This window comes from Watersipora subatra, chromosome 2 (assembly GCF_963576615.1).
Source record: "Watersipora subatra chromosome 2, tzWatSuba1.1, whole genome shotgun sequence".
In the NCBI taxonomy this organism is placed as follows: domain Eukaryota; kingdom Metazoa; phylum Bryozoa; class Gymnolaemata; order Cheilostomatida; family Watersiporidae; genus Watersipora; species Watersipora subatra.
The window spans coordinates 45,673,816-45,696,226 of NC_088709.1; the positions used below are offsets into that span (position 1 = coordinate 45,673,816).

Genomic DNA, 22,411 nt, shown 5'->3' on the forward strand with positions numbered 1-22,411 from the left:
ATTCTATAAAATACAACTTCGATCTCTGGCAACAACTATAATAGTGATATAATTTTAGGAGGGTTTGTATAAACTGATTCTTGCATTAAGAGTGTTGACTCCTTGGTTCAGGCGTCTGAAGGATGGGCATCTGTCAATTGCCCCACAATTGCTCAATTAACGGTTGACTTGCAACAAAATTCACATTACCGTTATTTGATATGAAAAGATTCACCATGTCTTACTCTGTTGTGTTGTAGGGGCCAAATATGTGGAAAGGTGATTACAAGCTCTTAAAAGCTAAAAAACGAACAGAAAATCGCAGCCACACGAGACCGCCGTAGTTTGGATTCCCTTTCCAAAACGGCTCAAATGTCATGTAGTTGTGAGAGATGGTTTCTGTTTACACTTTCTTGCAACCTCATTCGTAGAAATATTTTCACAAATATACTTCACGCATTCAATAAAACTATGTCTATTGTTCTTACGCGTCTGTTTTATCAGCATTGTAATGCTGTCACTTTTAGCACTAATATCTTATAACTTACCGTAAAAAATCGTTAAACTTTTTAACCTTAGCTCGAAGGAGTACATATAATTGTCTGAGAATCATGACAAGCCTGTTGGCCACCTGTGATAATCGAAAAGTGCTGCAAAAATTATTTGCGAAGTATTGGGTCACAAGATCAGATTACAACTTGACGATTGAATAATGCCGAAACAAAACTGTAAACTAACGAGCATCTATATTTGATACGGGGTCTTCGGTAAAACCCGAAGTGTTTGTCATAAACTAGTGCTACGATAAGTTTTATATTGAGCTTTTTATTGGCCTTTCAATTCACGTGAGAACATACGTGACAAGACGATGACCAAATTTCGTGGTTACGTCATCGAAATAAAGAGATTCCAATCTACGGCCGCTTTTCGTTTTTGAGCTTTTAAGAGCTTGTTATCACATTTCCACATATTTGGCATTTACAACACAACAGAGTAAGACATGGTGAATCTTTTGATACCAAATAACTGTAGTGTGAATTTTGTTGCAAGTCAACCTTTAAGTTATTGCTCTGATCATTTTTCTAAAGAATTGATTACAAGGTATCTCAGAGCTCATACAAAGGAAGTTGTCCGCCATTTACTTTTGCACAGCTTTAAGCTGCTACTGTGGTGATTTTGATGTAAACCCAAAGCACAGTTACAACAGAATCGCTGATGTTCTTCTTTTGGACTAGTAGTAGTTGAGTAGAAATATGAGAAGTGAAAATAGTTAACTTATGTGAAGAGGTCCAAGTCTCAATGTCTTTTCCCAAACATATAATTTTTTACTGAGTTAATACTAAATGCAATTTGATTATACTTTTGTCACAGCAATGGTCTCCTTATTTTAGCTCTTTAAACTTAACTTTTGCTCTGGTCTTTTTAAGATGCTTCTTTTATGCTCGGTACGTCACGCTCGTATGAATATGTGATGACAAATGGCAGTGTCGATGATGATGCAGTAGTAATCGCCAATCCTTCTGGACAAATGTAAGTATCAGACATTGCCTTAAAATACCAAAGATATTTAGTACATTTTCTAGACAAAATACGTGGTCTTACATTTCATGGGCGTCCCAAGTTATGTGCTATCGACAGCTATAATAGATGTCTGTTTCTACATGTTTTAGTCAACAGTTGAGGCTTATATAAATGTCAGGTAAATGTGAGGTAAATGTCAGGGCATACATTGTGTTTGATGGAGATATCTCTGTACAGATTTAAAATGTTTCATAAATAGATGTAAATACAGGTCTTGTGTTTTGTAGACAGATCTCCGCACATGCTTTTTTGTATGACATGCAAATCTATATACAGGTATTATGTATCATTTTATGGAGAGATCCATATATAGGTTTTGTGTATGAAAGTAGATAACATTGTGTTTATATAAATGTATATAATATGTAAGTTTAGCTGTGTAACCCTAGTTATAGTCAAAAACTGGTAAAAGAATTATAGGTAAAACTGTCTTTAAGGTTAATTTTGAAGGTCTAAAGTACAGGTTTAGTATATTTGCTTGTTAGGTCGGTTGTACATGAATTGAACGTGAAACTGGAAAAACATTTAGACAGTTGTCGTAGCCAATGACAGTAGCAAAGCTTTAGACAGCTATTGCAGCCAATAACAGGAGCAAAGCTTTAGACAGCTATTGCAGCCAATAACAGGAGCAAAGCTTTAGACAGCTATTGCAGCCAATAACAGGAGCAAAGCTTCAGACAGCTATTGCAGCCAATAACAGGAGCAAAGCTTTAGACAGCTATTGCAGCCAATGATAGAAGCAAAGCTTTAGACAGCTATTGTAGCCAATGACAGGAGCAAAGCTTTAGACAGCTATTGTAGCCAATGACAGGAGCAAAGCTTTAGACAGCTATTGTAGCCAATGACAGGAGCAAAGCTTTAGACAGCTATTGTAGCCAACGACAGGAGCAAAGATTTAGACAGCTATTGTAGCTAATGACAGCTTTGCTCTTGTCATTGGCTACATTGGATCTCTCATAGCACACAAGACTGCCGGGTTACTAGTAATGATAAGAAGTTATGAATGTTCTAAGTCATTGAAACCTTGTACGAAAGTCAACGTTTGGTGATTGTGTGGTTCACTGGCGTGTGAACCTACAACACACAAACTATCCTGCTATAAGATATGATGGTAAACCGCATGGCAATATATCTTGTTAAACATATATCATTGAGCAATGTAGAGGCATGTTTCTGCTCTGTACATCTCATAGAACGATGTTTTATTCAACTTGATGTTTTATTTATTTTGCAATATTCAGCTTGTCTTAGATCTGTTAGGGGTAATGTATTATTATTATTAGTGTGTCATCTGAGGTCTGTAGAGCTCACCTCTACCAAGTTTACTCCAGCTCGCTAAGCTGTGTTCCAAGTTCCTGTCATACGTTAACCATAAATATGATTAATTTGGCCGTTTCTTAGAGATTAAGATTAAGTCTTGATCTCCCTTGATAGTCAATAAGGAAGTTAAGTGACCTACTTAGGAACTTAGTGACCTACTTAGAACTTAGTGACCTACTTAGGAACGCTCCACTTGTTAGCCATTTCCTCATATCGCTGGCTATTACATGTATATGGAATGAGGGTAAAGGCTGTAGAAATATCATAAAGGCACATTGTTCACCTCCATGTACCTGTAATGTGATGGAATTCTAGGGATTGTTGTTTGGGTTTTACCTTCTTTTCTGTTGCATTCCGATGTTTTTAAGGTTGGATTACAGTAAGTTAGCAAGTCTAATGACTCTCTTAGAACCTTTATAACCAGGATGGTTGCTGTCACTTTCATCTCAGCTGACTATTGGGTGAAAGCACCTCTTAACTTGTAAATAGTGTGCAGCTTGAGAGGAGGCTATGAGGAAGTATAAAGGTTGCTCAGAATAACTGCACTAATTATTCACCTTTTGAGGCGTTAAAATACTTGTGTACATACTTATTCTTTGTGCTTTATTGACACAGCTTATGGTCTCTAATGGCACCTGAGAATGACAAAGTACTCTGTGTGTATAATGTGTCTGGCTAGTCAGTATTTTAGATAAACTAAATATAAGCAGTGTAACCACTGGGAGTTATTCTCGACTGGTAGTTATTCTCGACTGGTCGTAACAGTTTTAGCATATACTCTTACTTGCTGTTGCCTCTAGTAGTGATCTAATCATCTAAATGTAAATCTAAGAAATCAGAGAAATATCTCTACCAGTGGATATCTATTACTTGCAATTGACCTGCGATGATATTATAGCCTGTGTCCTTCTTTGCAATTTGTTGGCGTTTTCAATTTTTATTTGAAAACGCCAACAAATTATTCTAAATTTGAAGACATTTTCATTTTCTGTCTATATTTAACAATGTTGCATAAAAGCTCGTTGCACTCATTGATATTTTTGCTAAAGTTTATAGCCAAAACTAGCTTTTTATGTGCAATAGCAGTGGAGTTAGGAGCTTCGATCCATTGCAAGCCGATTTAAGATTGCCGCAAGGATGCTATTAAATAACATGCTATAAATCTGCATATTTATAAGTTATTCAGCAATAGTCTATCAAATGATACAAATATATATTCATGAATAAGTGACATAAACCAACCATACTTATATTACATGCAGAAACAAAAATTAACATTTTTAAAACAAAAATATTTCCATCGGTTGCTTGGATAGCTGCGTTCTGATTGTTGATTTCGATGGAACGAACATCTTCTAATTGTCCAATACCTTCTACAATATCTTCTGACCTTTACCCTTCTTTTGCGCACCTGAACTAGTCGATATTAGTGTCCAAACAATTTGTTTGGCAATAACTGCTGGCCCAAAACTATGCATGTTCTTCGAAGTATTAAGATCATGTTAAACAAGGAACTACTATTAGTCTTGAATAGTTAGTAACTGTTTCTATGGCGTTGCTTTGAAAGTTTATCTACCATTGTAAATTTAAACCATTATTTATATAGGTACATGCACAAACAATTAACTACTATTAGCCTGAGACCGCTATTGATTACTTCTATGGTGTTGCTGTCAATGTTTTAATGTATTAGCCTGAGACCGCTATTGATTACTTCTATGGTGTTGCTGTCAATGTTTTAACGTATTAGCCTGAGACCGCTATTGATTACTTCTATGGTGTTGCTGTCAATGTTTTAATGTATTAGCCTGAGACCGCTATTGATTACTTCTATGGTGTTGCTGTCAATGTTTTAACGACTATTAGCCTGAGACCGCTATTGATTACTTCTATGGTGTTGCTGTCAATGTTTTAATGTATTAGCCTGAGACCGCTATTGATTACTTCTATGGTGTTGCTGTCAATGTTTTAATGTATTAGCCTGAGACCGCTATTGATTACTTCTATGGTGTTGCTGTCAATGTTTTAATGTGTTAGCCTGAGACCGCTATTGATTACTTCTATGGTGTTGCTGTCAATGTTTTAATGTATTAGCCTGAGACCGCTATTGATTACTTCTATGGTGTTGCTGTCAATGTTTTAATGAAACAGGGAACTACTATTAGCCTGAGACCGCTATTGATTACTTCTATGGTGTTGCTGTCAATGTTTTAATGAAAAAAAGTGAAAAGCTTTGGAGTTGGACAATGAGAGAATTGGTTGTTAATAATGTAAATGATTTATTATTAATACGATTTTGTGGACACTTTCCTACTGATCACTTAATATTATGAGTTCCTAAAGATCAAAGATAGTCAAAGTGGCGGTCAAATGGAGGTGCCGTTTAAACAGAGGGCGGCGTTCGATTTTTCAACCCTTCTCTCGTAGTGGCGGTCAAATAGGGGTGGCATTCAAATAGAGATTTTATGGTAGGTTCTGTTGACATTCTTTTTGCACTATGGTATGTTCAAACGTCTATTTCCTATATGCTATGACAACTTTCAGTTGATCGTTTCAGTCTAACGGCGCACATTATTGATTTGTAAGTATATTTTCTGTCACTAATTTACTCTGGCTTTGTTAGGGTGGCATTACGATCCTACTACCTGGAGAATGTTGTACTAACCCTTCCTGACGGAGCAAGTATAACTGATTATAAATATATCGCAGTCGGCAACAGGAATACTAAGGTAAGATAATTCTCACTTAGTGTTCTTTTTGAGCTATATCCTTTGTAATTATTTGGTGTGAGTTCCCGTATTAAATAAGTAAATCCTTGGTATGTAATCATGGTGAATAAGTCTTTTGTGTGCTTAGTGTGGCAGTTTGTATTCAAAAGACAGTCCATGATGTCATACTTCAGTGTTGATGGCGGATGAAATAATAGCTCCAAAAACTGTAACTCCGTTACATTCACTAGAATGGAAATGTCAGAAACATGCATGTCTTTTGTTCTGAAGTTTATAATTGCCATATTTGTTGCTTTGCGAAGCTGTGGGTACATTTTGCCAACTTTTTTTTATAAATATTTCATTTCCAACTTTCCTCCATGATCATTACTTTTTCAGAAATATTGATCATTAATAGAAAAAATGTGCTGGCACATCTTTACAGTTCATGGCTATGTTTTTACCAATTTTCTAATGTTTTGACCTTTTGTAGGTCTCCTTTGAGTTGTAGACAATGAACTCAAGTTTTTTGCTTATGGCGTTTTTTGCTTTGAACACGCTCAGCAGAGGTGCGCTAGTAACAACTGTACCAACTTCCTAGATAATTACTACCCTTCTCTTTTTGTCTGTCGTAAAACACAATCTTATATCTGGCACTTGATAATTGGGACATAGCCTATGCTCCAAATAAAGGCAGGCCAAAAACATTTTTGTCATATTATCAGCGATGCATGAGCCGTGTGTCTGAGCGTTTTTATGTCACAGCGGTGTAAGTTGCTCCTTGCTGCAGGTTGTTGCCTGCTGCCACAATAGTCTCCTTTAAATTTCATGCGACGATGAACTATATAGTGTCTACTACACTAATGTGCACAAGCAATATGATGTCATTACGGGTGATTACTAGTTGCTTTCTTATTATGAGTAAATGAAGCATTTATTATTGCCTGATTATGTAAGTAGGCGTAGAATAATTACATATTTGCATAACTCTACATGATGTCTAACATTTATTCCCTAAACTGGCTTATCAACTATTCATGCTTTTATCTCAATGACAATACATTAAACACCTCTGCTTTACCTCTGAACGAAGATCAGTTTAGTTTTAGATGGCTACAATAAAATTGAAAAAACCTCAAATAATTTGGTTTTAAATTTTGTATGCCCACGTAAGTTTTAAAAAGAAAGTTAAAATAGCTTTGAGTTTTATGCTCGCTACAAACATGGTGCGCATGAAGTGGTGCGCATGAAGCGGTGCGCATGAAGCGGTGCGCATGAAGTTCTTGAATTGCAAAAAATTAACAGGAGGAAGCGACTGAGGATTTTATCGGTTTACACATTTTCCATTTACACTTTTCCTTTTAACTCTTAATAGGTGTTTAGATGTGGCTAAAGGGAATTTGACTGATTAAAGGACATTTTATTTGTTGCATTCTCAAACATATATGACTTCTGCCATATTTCATTTCACTTGCACGTATGCTACCAATTTTCTTTGAACGAATATTGATTCAGTAGAGTTTTGTTGAATAAGTTACAGACTTGATTTTTAAATTATAATCTACAGCTGTTAAATGTTTGTTATATGTAACAGCTGTAGATTATATGTTAGATTTTAGTTTGTCATAAAAATATCTATCGCTTACTTGAAATATGTAAAGAGAGTTGTCGATACCTACTGCTGCCCATATGTTTGGAGTTGTCCTCAATACAAATTTCAATAACATGCCGTTGGCATGATAAGTATATTATTGATAATCAGAAACTGCAGATGAGTTGAATAACAACATTTTTAATGTTTAGGAAACATGACAAGCAGTCGGTAATCCTAGCTTACAAACATTAAATGTTGAGGAAGATCTCAAGCTATATTTTTCACCAACGTATTATAAAGATGCATGTGTATCCATAAGTAATCTGTAAGCAGCCTTATTCGTGCAATTGCACTGGCTTTGCCAAGTTGTTGCCTCGGAAACTTCTGAGTTTAGAATGTAGCGCATGACTTATCTATACTATCTATGCTGTAGATTATGGGTAGGGATTGGTCATTACTAATAGCCAAATTTAGCTACAGTTAACACCCTGATTACAGTGTCTCTGTCTTACGGTTTTTCCGCCTTATGATACGGAACACAAAGTTTTTCCGGTACCTCGTATTGCCGTTTTCCTCGCCATACGAACAAAAATGTCTCTCAAAATTTAAATTTGGCGGTCAGTGTGCAGCATACGTCGGAGTCATGAAAATGCCGATATGACATTTGCCGAAATCCCTCGCACAGCGTCTGAAAGAGGTTCAATGCTCTCTTCCAGTTCAGCATTCTTTGTTTTTCATCAAGACTTGATCTTGCATGAAACAGTATCGAATTTATTGTGCATTTTAATGTTTAATATAATATTTACTATAAGCTTTAATTTATTATACAGTGAGCGCTATTACAACGTAAATAATCCATTCCAGGATGTATATTATACTATAGGGATTTTACGTTATAAGAACAATAAAATACATGTGAATTGCCTAATCCGTTCCAAGATCTATTTAAATTCACCCCTTTTGCAATGCTGGAAGGAAAATCTTTACTTGACTCTTTTAATTTGTGAGCTGTACTGTAACTGCAGAATAATTGGTTTGCATAAACAACTGAACAATTTTCTGCTTTTTATGATCACTCTCACTAGTTTTATAGACCATGATTGCGGTAAATTTACAACAAGTTAATAGGGACCGCACATTTTTGACGTTCATTTACAATAACTCGCTTATTTTTTTCGGAACAGCAGTCTATTCTGCAAAGTATTTATATATATACATGTATATAAATATATATTTATATATAAATATATATTTATATATATATATATCCATATATATATTTATATTATAGGGATTTTACGTTGTAAGAACAGTAAAATACATGTAAATTGCCTGATTAGTTCCAAAACTATTCCAAACTTGCTCCTTTGGGCATCCAAAAAAGGAAAAAACTTGACTTGACCTTTTTAATTTCTTAGCTTGCAGCGTTATCAGTTTACATCAACAATTTTTCTCCTCTTTATGAGCATTCTCACTTGTTTTATAGACCATGATTGTGGGTCTACACAAGGTTGCTAGGGAGCACACATCTTCGATGTTAATCTACAACGATTTGCTTATTTTTCTGAACATCAAAGTGTACTCTTCAAAGTAAAACTAATGACAAATAATTTATATGTCTACAATAACGCAAAACAAAAAATATTTTTCTTATAAAAAGCAGTACTACCTTTACGTTGTCTATCTGTAACCAGGGGGTCAAGGTTAGGATAAAATAGAACTCTCGACGTTACTCCAACTCGTGGCATTCGGATTGGTGGATCGACGCTGTAACACCCGCACCAATCGATCGCCTTTGTATTTATAAAAAATGCACAGCTGCCCATTTCCTTTTTGTCGACACGTCTGACGATTTATTACAATGAACTAGATAGCTGCAAAAGTTGTTTGTATATAATAGCATTGTATGTATACAACAGGTATGACACTATACGCACAGCGTTTTTTCTTTCGCAAGGGTGGCAAGAGAGATTAACGTTCAAATCAAATGTGAGAACTCGCCCAACTTGGCACTTTATACTGGTACTGTTATATGGAACTTTTTACGTAGTACGAAGCAAAAACTTCACACAATTTTTTTACATTATCTGGAATTTACGTTATAGGAAATATACATTATAGGAGCATCTACTGTATACAATTATATAACTATTTTGTTACTAATTTGTAATATGTACAGTAAGTATATAAATTTTGGATGTTTTTTACCATGGCGAGGTGTTTGCATTAGATAATTACCATGGGTTCCTATGCCCCTCTATACAACATTTTTGCCTTAGGATTCCAACACCAGAACAAATTAATGCTGTGTAGCAAGGGTCCACTATAGAGGGGTGCACCGTGCAGTCAAGAAAAATGTCTTGAGCTATAAATAGAAGAGTTAATATCTAATCATTTGAACAACACGGAAACCAAAACATGGAGTATCTTCATGTTTTAATAGTGGATATTGACTTGAAAGAGTAAATAACTCTATCTACACTAGGCATAGAATAACTCTATGTAAAAGAATAGTTTTTCACTACCGTGCTACTTGTTCCCTGGAAACAGATTGGCTGAGCTTGCCGTGACTCCGTAGCTAAAACTGTTACTAGTATGAATGGTTCTATGGTATTTGGTAGGTCTATGGTGGTTAACTTGTAAATAATTTTTGTAGCAAAAAGGGTAAAATGTAGAAGGATAGCTCAAGTGATCGGTTAATCAAATCTGTATGTCCTCCAGAAGAAAAGAATTCAGAGAAGGCGGTGAATGTATCGAGATACTATCGATTTATCTCGCTGAAAATTACTTTTTTCACTTTTTAAGGCGTTATATGGAGGGGTAGAAATTCCAGAAAGTATAAGTGTCCCAGCTCCAGTGAATATTGGAACATTTACGAGTCGGGCCCATCAAGTAAGCTCAGGAGATGTTACAGTACTTACCGACCGTTCAATAAGGATAGAGAGCTTCACTTATGATGGCTATGGACCAGGTACTCAGTCTATGAACTAATTGTAATGGCTGTAGGCGAGGTACTCAATCTATGAACTGATTATTATGGCTATGGACCAGGTACTCACTCTATGAACTAATTATAATGGCTGTAGGCGAGGTACTCAGTCTATGAACTGACTATAATGGCTGTAGGCGAGGTACTCAATCTATGAACTGATTATAATGGCTGTAGGCGAGGTACTCAGTCTAGGAACTGATTATAATGGCTGTAGGCGAGGTACTTAGTCTAGGAACTGATTATAATGGCTGTGGGCGAGGTACTCAGTCTATGAACTGATTGTTATATATTACTAGCTGTATATAGTAGTATATAACCTATATATATATTTCTCAGAGTTATGTCGTCATCTGTTTGAATGGTTATCTGTCTGTTCGGTTATAGCTACTAAAATCTTTAAATCAAAATTCCGTATCATGCTTTATTTGAACTCACAACAATTGCAACCGTGAGTTTGTAATACTATTGTCTATCCACGAGTTCACAAAGAATCTTGCAATTAATAGCTTTCATTATATACTTTATACACTCTTTTTTTCTTGATTTTACGCGCTAAATGACATAATCATCGAAACTATGGATTTTATGAAACACGATAAAGTTTCATAGAGTTATCAATTTAAACTCTATTAACTTTATGAAACGCGATGCTTTTTCGGCTTTTCAAGAACTTCAATTTCCGATTTTTTGTAAGGTTTGATTTCTAAATCAGTAAAGGCCAATACTTTTCACGCACACAATTGTATTATCTCAAGTAAGAATAGCCTTTACATTCTTTCTCCGTTCAGTCAGACAAAGACAGTCTGATATATCATTTGTACCAGTATCGAGAGGGACCAGTATCATCGTATTCAAAGTTTTGATGAATATCTTCTGCTGGAACAGTAACCTTTTCTTATATAGACACACACTTCCATGCAAGAATTGTTATTATTAATTCAAACTATTCAGGATTTTTATTTTGTTCTCTCAGTTTGTATTAAATGTATCATTACTAAATATTTTATTGTAATCGTAGGAAAACAGGCTTAATTTAGCTATTACTTGCTAATTATTTCAGATTTACATTTAAACGCTTTTAGAGGTTTTTTGGTTTCTTTATTTATTTAAGCTGCACAAAACATTTTTCTCGTGATATGAAGTTTGAAAGTTAGAATGATGACTGCTGTTATATTTATTAACATAAAAATAAGTTTTCTGTGCAAAGATTTTTATTACCCGGGCAACGCCGGGCATTCATTTAGTAGTAGTGTATTGTAGTTGCCGTATATAGCGAGTTCAGGACTCGACTGGTCCTAATTATATCATTATTTCCTTTGTTGCAGATGCATTTTTTTATGTGGGGACTACAGAGACAGTGCGCATACAGAGCTCTCCTTATGGCAAAATTGCAGATGAGAACGGAATCATGTAATCATTGTTACCATTTCCTGCTAATTTAAGTTCTCTGGTTACTTATGTATTAATCATTTACATTCAGGTTATATTCACCATAGTCTCTGATATGTTTACTGTTTGCTTCTCCTTTCTATACCTACTTTGTTTTTCATGTGGTATCCTGTTAGTCCTTGCAACCATCCTTACAAAGCTTGTTGTTCCACTGGTACTAGCAACTTGTTGTTCTACTGGTACTAGTAGCTTGTTGTTCTACTGGTACTAGTAGCTTGTTGTTCTACTGGTACTAGTAGCTTGTTGTTCTACTAGTACTAGCAGCTTGTTGTTCTACTAGTATTAGCGGCTTGTTGTTCCACTAGTACTAGCAGCTTGTTGTTCTACTGGTACTAGTAGCTTGTTGTTCTATTGGTACTAGCAGCTTGTTGTTCTACTGGTACTAGTAGCTTGTTGTTTTACTAGTACTAGCAGCTTGTTGTTCCACTGGTACTAGCAGCTTGTTGTTCTACTGGTACTAGCAGCTTGTTGTTCTACTGGTACTAGTAGCTTGTTGTTCTACTGGTACTAATAGCTTGTTGTTCTACTGGTACTAGTAGCTTGTTGTTCTACTGGTACTAGTAGCTTATTGTTCTACTGGTACTAGTAGCTTGTTGTTCTACTAGTACTAATAGCTTGTTGTTCTACTAGTACTAGCAGCTTGTTGTTCTACTGGTACTAGCAGTTTGTTGTTCTACTGGTACTAGTAGCTTGTTGTTCTATTGGTACTAGCAGCTTGTTGTTCTACTGGTACTAGTAGCTTGTTGTTCTACTAGTGCTAGCAACTGTTGTTCTACTGGTACTAGTAGCTTGTTGTTCTACTGGTACTAGTAGCTTGTTGTTCTACTAGTACTAGTAGCTTGTTGTTCTACTAGTGCTAGCAGCTGTTGTTCTACTGGTACTAGTAGCTTGTTGTTCTACTAGTACTAGTAGCTTGTTGTTCTACTAGTGCTAGCAGCTGTTGTTCTACTGGTACTAGTAGCTTGTTGTCCTACTAGTACTAGTAGCGTGTTGTTCTACTAGTGCTAGCAGCTTGTTGTTCTACTGGTACTAGCAGCTTGTTGTTCCACTGGTGCTATCTACTGGTATTTGTCTTCATATTGCTTAATCAAGTTGTGTCAAGCTTGGATTGATCTGGAGTTTCTTTGAGGCTCTCTGCATTACAGAAGGCAGCAATTTTTGTTTTCTTTAATTCACAATTTTCCCAATGTTGATCTAAAAGTTGTGCCTTGTTTCATAATTCATTAGGTAATGCTAGTTATAAAACAACAGCTCAGAACTAATTTTTTCAAATCTGTTTTCATTGAGTTAAAATAATTATTTACATTAAAAATAAATTTTTGGTTATTTAATATTCTTTTTTATATCATGTTTCAAGACAATTAATGGCTAAATTGGTTAGAGCAGCATTGTATCGCCTTCACAACGATATAATCAGAGTTCATCAGCAAATAGTTTATTAAATGTGTACTTTAGGTTAATTTTTGTTTCCATAGTGAAAGCAAGGCCGGCCGATACAATGCGAAAACTATAACCCTCACACTTCCAAGCAGCATATCAGCGACAGACCTCACGTGGCTTAGCATGTTCTGCATTACATATAGCCACAACTTTGGAGAAGTTGTCTTTCCAGAGACACTCAATGTGCCTCCTCATCTAGGAACAGGTGAGAGCTGACAAATAACTGTTTGTTTTCACAAAATTTATTGTAATTTTCATGGTTTCATCAAGTAATGGAGTAGCTGTTGGCAGCTCCGACATTGAAGACAGCTTTCAACCAGACAGCTCTTTTGTGTTGAGGCAGTTTCTACCTTTGAGGTCTAGCATAGTGAAGTTTCAGGACTGATTTTTGTTCTATTATTGTGATTTCAACAGTGCCAACAAGTTTTACCCAATCATTGAGTTTTTAAAGCTTCGAATAATTTTGCAACAATAATTTACCTTTAATTTTTATAATTATAAAGGGTTGTTCAATGATTGTCTTTCACTAATTTGAGGAAAATGTGCTGTACTTAGGCAACTCAGAGAGTTTATGTTGTTAGCTGTCTTCTTTTTCCTAATTATTCTTCCGCTTCCATAACTTTTACTCCTTCTGTAACAGGCTGCCTTTCTTGTTCATCTTCCATAACTTATACTCCTTCTGTAACAGGCCTTTCTTGTTCATCTTCCATAACTTGTACTCCTTCTGTAACAGGCCTTTCTTGTTCATCTTCCATAACTTATACTCCTTCTGTAACAGGCCTTTCTTGTTCATCTTCCATAACTTATACTCCTTCTGTAACAGGCCTTTCTTGTTCATCTTCCATAACTTGTACTCCTTCTGTAACAGGCCTTTCTTGTTCATCTTCCATAACTTATACTCCTTCTGTAACAGGCCTTTCTTGTTCGTCTTCCGTAACTTATACTCCTTCTGTAACAGGCCTTTCTTGTTCATCTTCCATAACTTATACTCCTTCTGTAACAGGCCTTTCTTGTTCGTCTTCCATAACTTGTACTCCTTCTGTAACAGGCCTTTCTTGTTCATCTTCCATAACTTATACTCCTTCTGTAACAGGCCTTTCTTGTTCATCTTCCATAACTTATACTCCTTCTGTAACAGGCCTTTCTTGTTCGTCTTCCATAACTTATACTCCTTCTGTAACAGGCCTTTCTTGTTCATCTTCCATAACTTATACTCCTTCTGTAACAGGCCTTTCTTGTTCGTCTTCCTTATGCTAAAATTTCTCAACCGATTTCATTTTTATAACAGTCCCAGCTAATTGCTTTCGAAAATTTCATTGGTATACGACTTTAATAGCTTTATATCAGGTTCAACCCCTTTTTTTGTGTTACTTTGTTTGTAACTTGATCTGTATGCAATCAGATTGTGACAAAAAGATTTGTTCAAAATGCTCAATCTGTATTGTATGGTAGCTTCGACAATTAGATTTGGTAACTAAAGATAAAATTTTGACTCGTTGGCGTTGCTTAACCTTAGATCCACATCTGCCTTCTTAGGTTCGTTATAGCGCTATAACACGCTAAATGCCGTTCATTATTTTCTGATAACTAAAGATAAGTTGTTTATCTTTTGCAATCTTTTAAAAAGTCCTTTAGCAAGTCGCTTTGGCCTTTTAATTTTTAGCTCTTCAAAAGTTTTAAGAAATATACTGGGTAACTGGCGTTTTCTGCACAGCGTGCTTAATAATATGATTCAGGTTTAAAGATTAGAAACTACTGTAAAACCTCTAATTAAACGTCACCTCTATTTGAACGCCAACTCCAATTGACAGCCACCCTGAGAAAAGGGTTGAAAAATAAATCGGCCCCTCTCCAATTGAACGCCACCTCTATTTCACCGCCACTAACATTGTTTGATCTTTGCGAGCCTATAATACCAACTGACCAGTAGAAAAGTGTTCAAAAAGTCGTATCAATACTAGTTAATTTTCTTGTTGTCCAATTTCAAAGCTTTTTGTTTAACGTGGTCCTAATACTTCGAAGAACATGCATATAAAAACTGGTTCACAAGTTTTGGACCAAAGTTTACGATTACCGAGCATATTATTATTGTGCTAAATGCAGCGCGTAAAAGTTTTGCTCCGCCAAAAATTTTTTGGGTGTTGATATCGACTAGTTTAGCAGTGCAGAAGAAGAGTTGAGGCCAGAAAATATTGTGGAAGGTATTGAACTACTAGAAGATGTATGTTCCATCAAAAGCAACAATCAGAACGCAGCTATCCGAGCAAATGATCGAAATATTTTTGTTTCTGCATGTAATCCCACGACCAAATGAGCGGAGCGAAGTTTGAAAGTTTTTATAATAAATGCATGTGCACACAACTTACGAAAATTATTCATCAACAACGTCGCAAACCCTCGTTTCAAAATCTCATCAACAAATTTAACCATTGTTTTGTAGAGTCATTTAAGTATAATAATGATACAAAACGCATATAAACCTATTCAAATATATTACCAAGTCTCAAAAAGTGTCAACAGTATCTTAAAACTTGCCCATCTGAACGGATTATACACAAATAGACAGATTTATTTGGCCGAAAATCGTTATTAAAACTTGCTAAGCATTACTTTTATCAAAGTTAAGACCGGAAATTAAAACGCCGAGTGACATAGAATAGAACGATTAAGTTGTGCGCATTTCACGAAAAAATAATGTGCACATTTCACCAGTCTGTAGCATTGTCGAATTGCCAAAGGTTTCTGTAATTAACGTAGAAGTACAAAAATCGTTTCCTTTTTGCCGATTTCAATCTGACATTTTGGAAACTTTTGAGTACTTTGGTATTCTAACTGATGTCCAACGCAGTGTAAGTAAAGGAAATGACGATGATATTTTTTCTAACGATTCTTATGAGATTATTACAATATTTAATTATAAGTTTGGATGACTACAGAACAATGACTGCATAGTACAGATTTTCTAAAAATCTATATAAATATCACAACTTCTTAATATTGCTAGCTATGAAGTTTTGAAATGTAAACAAAATTGTGCATTGGTTTTATATTATTACTATATTAATAATATTGGTTATTCTAATAATATCAGTGTATTTTACTTCTAATATTGGCCAATATTGCATTTCTCCTATTGCAGGGGGAGAGATATAAACATATAATATTTTCCATTCATTATTGCTGTTTGTTGTACATAATAACACCCAGTACATTCCAGCTACTATTGCAGTTATCCTATTGCACTGCAGTGCCATTTGACTGCTAATATTGCATTTCTCCACCATCAGTACCCTTTCTTTTTTTCCAATATTTCTTTGGTCGGGGGCTGTATGACAGTGGAATTTCTAGTATATGTATGATTCATTTATGTTACTTGTTCATGAATGTATATTTGTATCATTTGATAGATTTTTATTGTGCAGACTTATAAATAGACTTATAAATATTTGGATTTATAGCGCGCTATTTAATAGCATCCTTGCTGCTATTTTAACATGGCTTACAATGGATCGATGCCCATAACTTCACTTCTATTGCACATGAAAAGCTGGTTTTGGCTGTAAACTGTAGCAAACATATCAGTGAGTGCAATGCAATTAGCAGATTTATTGCATCCAAAAGGTTTAATATCGCTCCACCGAAAAAAAAAGAGCAAAATATAGGCGACATTCGTTTCGCCCGTAGTAGAGCTAAGTTTTTTTCCGAAAATTCTGACAAGCCATTTGAAAAATACACAGCCTGCCTCTATTTGAACGCCGCCTCCAATTGACCGCCACTATAGAGGAAGGGTTGAAAAATGAGCGCCATGTCGTTCAATTAGAGGTTTTTCGGTGTCTCATATTTTATGTTATAACCCATTAGAACATATATAATTCTTATACAGAAGTCGTTCCTATATCGTATATAATCCGTTCTGAGAATGCTTACGTTACAGGGTTTTCACAGCATATGATGTGTAAAATACATGTAAACAGCCTAATCCATTCCAAGATCTTTACCAAATTACCCCTTTGGTCCTTCAAATTTGTTTGTATAGTGGTATATACAGTGGTATATCCTTGCATTAAGGATATAACACTGTATATATATTCTAGCTGTACTTTCTATCACCTTATGTCTGATGAGTTCTATTAGGTGAGAGACGCTGGTGTGGTATATGCGTCGTACTTATTCCAAACAGACTGGCTGACAACAGTACTGTCATTGTTGATGTTTTGAAATGTAGTAATGAGAGAAATGAGTGAAGAGTTCAACTGCGAGCCTCTCAGCGATGATCTTCACATATCTTGGCTCGTCTCTGGAGACAGTATCATGTTTGAGCTGGCTGGCAGAATCGGTGGGTCACATTGTTTCTTCTGTCTGTCCTAGTTACATGTATATTACTGGTCATCTGGTTGGCTCTATATCAACACAGAGCATCAGTTCATCAACAATTTGAAATAAAACACCAAAATATTTAATTTATTCTTTGGTATCAGTTTACCTGACGAGGTGTTTCAAGTGGGAGTGTATGATTATATCACAAACGCGGTGAATTGGTCTCTTAAGAAAATTATTTGTTGTTGAATGTTCTAATAGTCTTCTTGACTGGTCACTTGGTTCGTTTTCAGATAGAAGTACCGACTACATGGCATTTGGATTAAGTGGAAACCTGGAAAGAGCTCAAATGATTGGTTCAGACATAGTTGTTGCTGACTATAGATTGGACTCGGAGCCTAGGGCTATCGATTATTATATTCAGGGATATGCTCAGGTAACTTCTGTACTTCGCTTGTTCTTTATGTGAATCTCTATTCAAGAATTGGAGTGTAGTGAGTGTACATGTCTTATTGCAGGAAGGATATAGACTAGTGTTAGACATCATTTTTGTTGCTTATATACTCTACAATTCATTAGTGGTGGTATCTATATTTAAGTGTTCATCGAATGGAGGAGTCTGCCCTGATGATAGCTCATTCGTATCGTCAACTGACGATGTGATGGGAGTTGGTGCAGAAGTCAATCAAGGGATCACTAGAATCTCTTACAGCCGGGCTCTTATTACAGGTTACTTACGGATCTGCCTATCGCTTTATATATTTATTTTTTTTTTTCTCATATTTAAATGTACTAGCTGAATTCTCACATTGCCCGCGTAATAAAAAAGCTTTTACACAGAAAATTTTTATTTAACATATAGCAACAGCAGGGGCGGATCTAGGAAAAAAAGTGTGTGGTGCAAAATTTGTGTAATATATCTAGAGTGGGAGGGGGTGCGCGGCGCGACCCCCTTACCTGGCCCCGCGCTAGCGGAAATTTTTGAAATTTAGGTATCTTAGAATGAGGGAGAGGTGTGTTTGAGCCCAAAAAAGTGTAAACATTTATTTGCCGCAAACAACAAGTTTAGAGGTAAAAATTGACATTAAATATGATTAATTAAATTGGTGTTTTATAATGTTCCTTATACTATGTATATCAAGATTACATGTAAACAGAAAGTTAACAAACATTTGTGCAATAAAATAAAATCAAGACAAAATCAATCACCAAACCTCAACAGCCATTTGGTTTGGCTGCGCAGAAATTAGCCATCATTTCTGCAAACTACCATAAAAAATGTTTCGTAGTACTAGCTACATAACGATGCTATTATAAAACAGACATATTAGAGCATACTTTTTGAATTGTTGTTTTGTCATCGAAAAAAATGATCCAAAGTTCGTTCTTGACCTTTCTTTTGAGACATTTTGCTTTTAAAATTGCTTGTAGTACTTCTTTCGAAAAAGTTGTGGCTCAATTGGAGATGTTTATTGGGACCACTCTCATTTGTTTATAAGCTAAACAAATTCAGGTCAATGTTATTAAAACTGGTTCGTTATAACGAGCTCTACTAGGCCGTTTTTGTTCATTTCCTCCCAAAGCAAGTTCTCAGTGAAATGAATTGTAATTTACTCAATTCTTGATGGATTTTAAATCTTTTTTTTTAATTTTTTGCCATATTTATGGTGGTGTATTTGCACCATATGCACCACAGTAGATCCGCCCCTGAACAGTTACCATTCTAACTTTCAAACTTCATATCATGAGAAAAGTGTTTTGTACAGTTCAAATGAAAGAAAAAATTGAAAGAAAAAATAAAACAACTGTTAAGGTTTTTAAACAACTGTAATTTGTAAATTTTATATCATGAAAGAAGTGTTTTGTTGAAATAAATTTAGAGAAAAAATAAAACAACTGTAAAGGTAATTAAATGTAAATATGAAATAATTAGCAAGTAATGGCTAAATAAACTGTTTTGGTACGATTACAATAAAAAATTATTTGATATACAGTTATATGATTTTAATTCATTTCTGTGTTGGCATCGTGGCGCGAAAATATTGTATAGAAGAAACCCATAATGGTTAATTTACGCAATCACTATATAAATCGTATATAGTGAAATTCATCTAAATTTTATGTACATACTGTACATATTAAAAATTAGTAACAAAACAATATGTTAATTTTAGTAACTATAGTTACCTACGGCAACTTTAGCGTGTTAGTGGTTATGATTGGCAATTAAATTTAACATTACAATGTAGTACTTACAGTACGTACCGTGGGAAGTTCTTACCTTTGAGACGGATGTATAACATAAACGTTGAATTTGATTTAAATGAATTTAGCTTACTAAACATCAATAATGGTAAAGATATTTATTAAATCGGTTAAAATGCGCATAACGACGTTGCATCACACATAACGATTACCAGTTGGCTTCACTAGGTGAAAGCCTGGAATTACATAGGTAATAAAAACAACTGATAGACAGTAACAGGTAATGTAGTGTAAAGGTAATGCAGTAGGAAAGGTAATGTTTATAATCTGTTTTTATTACCAATGCAACCCAGAAAACAGATAATGAGATAATGTTAAAAAGATTCACTTTGCAGAGGATTTGATCTCGGAACTTATTTGCCCTTGAACTTATCCATAAGACCACGGCGTTTGAGGGCAAATAAGTTCCGATATCAAATCCTCTGCAAAGTGAATTTTTTGTTACTAAAACTTTATCACTATAACTAGACAGACACTGAGATTTATATAAATCTATAGTATTTATGATATCTTGGTGTTTGTCTGTTTTTAATCTGTACAGTAATAGCAATAAAGATGTAGCACAGAAAAATCAGGATTTTAAATGGATTTGAACTCACTACATTCAAATCCCAAGTCTTTTAATAGAACGCGCCCAAAGTTTAAAAACTGAAGTGGTAAATACTGTATAAGTTAAATAAAAAAAAGTTGTTTTATTCAACTTATACAGTACACACTTCCATGTACTCATTGGTTTTACAGTGCACCCTCAGGATACCAATCTGATCTTATACAGTACACACTTCCATGTACTCATTGGTTTTACAGTGCACCCTCAGCATACCAATCTGATCTTATACAGTACACACTTCCATGTACTCATTGGTTTTACAGTGCACCCTCAGCATACCAATCTGATCTTATACAGTACACACTTCCATGTACTCATTGGTTTTACAGTGCACCCTCAGCATACCAATCTGATCTTATACAGTACACACTTCCATGTACTCATTGGTTTTACAGTGCACCCTCAGCATACCAATTTGATCTTATACAGTACACACTTCCATGTACTCATTGGTTTTACAGTGCACCCTCAGCATACCAATTTGATCTTATACAGTACACACTTCCATGTACTCATTGGTTTTACAGTGCACCCTCAGCATACCAATCTGATCTTATACAGTACACACTTCCATGTACTCATTGGTTTTACAGTGCACCCTCAGCATACCAATCTGATCTTATACAGTACACACTTCCATGTACTCATTGGTTTTACAGTGCACCCTCAGCATACCAATCTGATCTTATACAGTACACACTTCCATGTACTCATTGGTTTTACAGTGCACCCTCAGGATACCAATCTGATCTTATACAGTACACACTTCCATGTACTCATTGGTTTTACAGTGCACCCTCAGGATACCAATTTGATCTTTGGCAAAAATTTTGTTGAACTCACAGTGAAATAAGATTTGTATAGTGATGTGTAAAAATTATCATGTTCCATTTCATAAGGTGAAAAATTGTATAATAGGGTAATCGTATCCTGAGGGTGCACTGTACTTACTTTGTATTGTTTACTTATTTACACTGTATAAGTCTTTTGTGCAAAGACTTTTATTACTCGGGCATTCAACTAGTATAGATATATATATCACACCACAACTCCTAGTAGATGTTAGACATGTGCTAGGGTGTGTTTGCATCTTTCTTAGACAGATGTTAAGGGGTGCTGTGACTATTTATTGAAGTGTTGACAGCTTTTAGTCAAACATTATTACTATACCTAGATAGTTGTGTTTATATGTACATGTATTTCTAAGTCTCCATAGAAATACATGTCCTTAGCTACTGATGATGAGGTTGAATATGAAGAGACTTTTCTTAACATGGCTTTGGGTATCTCGCTAAAATTGGATGAAAATTTCACTACAGTGAGTACAGCAAGTACAACAATTCACTACAGTGAGTACAGTAAGTACAACAATTCACTACAGTGAGTATAGTAAGTACAACAATTCACTACAGTGAGTACAGCAAGTACTTCAATTCACTACAGTTAGTACAGCAAGTTCAACAATTCACTACAGTGAGTACAGCAAGTACTCAAGTTCACTACAGTATGTAAAGCAAGTACTGCAATTTACTACAGTATGTACAGCAAGTACTATAGTTTGCTACAGTGTGTTCAGCAAGTACAACAATTCACTACAGTGAGTACAGTAAGTACAACAATTCACTACAGTGAGTATAGTAAGTACAACAATTCACTACAGTGAGTACAGCAAGTACTCCAGTTCACTACAGTATGTAAAGCAAGTACTGCAATTTACTGCAGTATGTACAGCAAGTACTATAGTTTGCTACAGTGTGTTCAGCAAGTACAACAATTCACTACAGTGAGTACAGTAAGTACAACAATTCACTACAGCGAGTATAGTAAGTACAACAGTTCACTACAGTGAGTACAGCAAGTACTCCAGTTCACTACAGTATGTAAAGCAAGTACTGCAATTTACTACAGTATGTACAGCAAGTACTATAGTTTGCTACAGTGTGTTCAGCAAGTACAACAATTTTCTACAGTATGTAAAAGTTATCTCTGCAAATATAAAAGTAATATCTTCTATAGTTACCAGTATTATTGAGCTTATTGTGGCAAATTGGCCATAATTAAAAACCTACCACCAGTTGGCATGACCTTCTGATGACTACATTGTTTGGAGAGTGTTTTCCAATTTTTGATGTAGACTCAAGTATATATACGGCAAT

At 35.3% G+C, this 22,411-nt stretch overlaps 1 protein-coding gene across 2 annotated transcripts in view; it reads left to right on the top strand.

Moving 5' to 3' along the window:
• LOC137387205 (protein Skeletor, isoforms B/C-like) overlaps positions 1–22,411 on the top strand; it is a 45,027-nt gene that overhangs the window by 6,934 nt on the left and 15,682 nt on the right. For both annotated transcript variants that reach the window (XM_068073544.1, XM_068073543.1), the window contains exons 4-11: positions 1,407–1,509; positions 5,504–5,609; positions 9,988–10,153; positions 11,500–11,584; positions 13,099–13,268; positions 17,289–17,399; positions 17,674–17,816; positions 17,980–18,109. In XM_068073544.1, the coding sequence (XP_067929645.1) occupies positions 1,407–1,509; positions 5,504–5,609; positions 9,988–10,153; positions 11,500–11,584; positions 13,099–13,268; positions 17,289–17,399; positions 17,674–17,816; positions 17,980–18,109 (1,014 nt within the window). The remainder of the gene's footprint in view (positions 1–1,406; positions 1,510–5,503; positions 5,610–9,987; positions 10,154–11,499; positions 11,585–13,098; positions 13,269–17,288; positions 17,400–17,673; positions 17,817–17,979; positions 18,110–22,411) is intronic.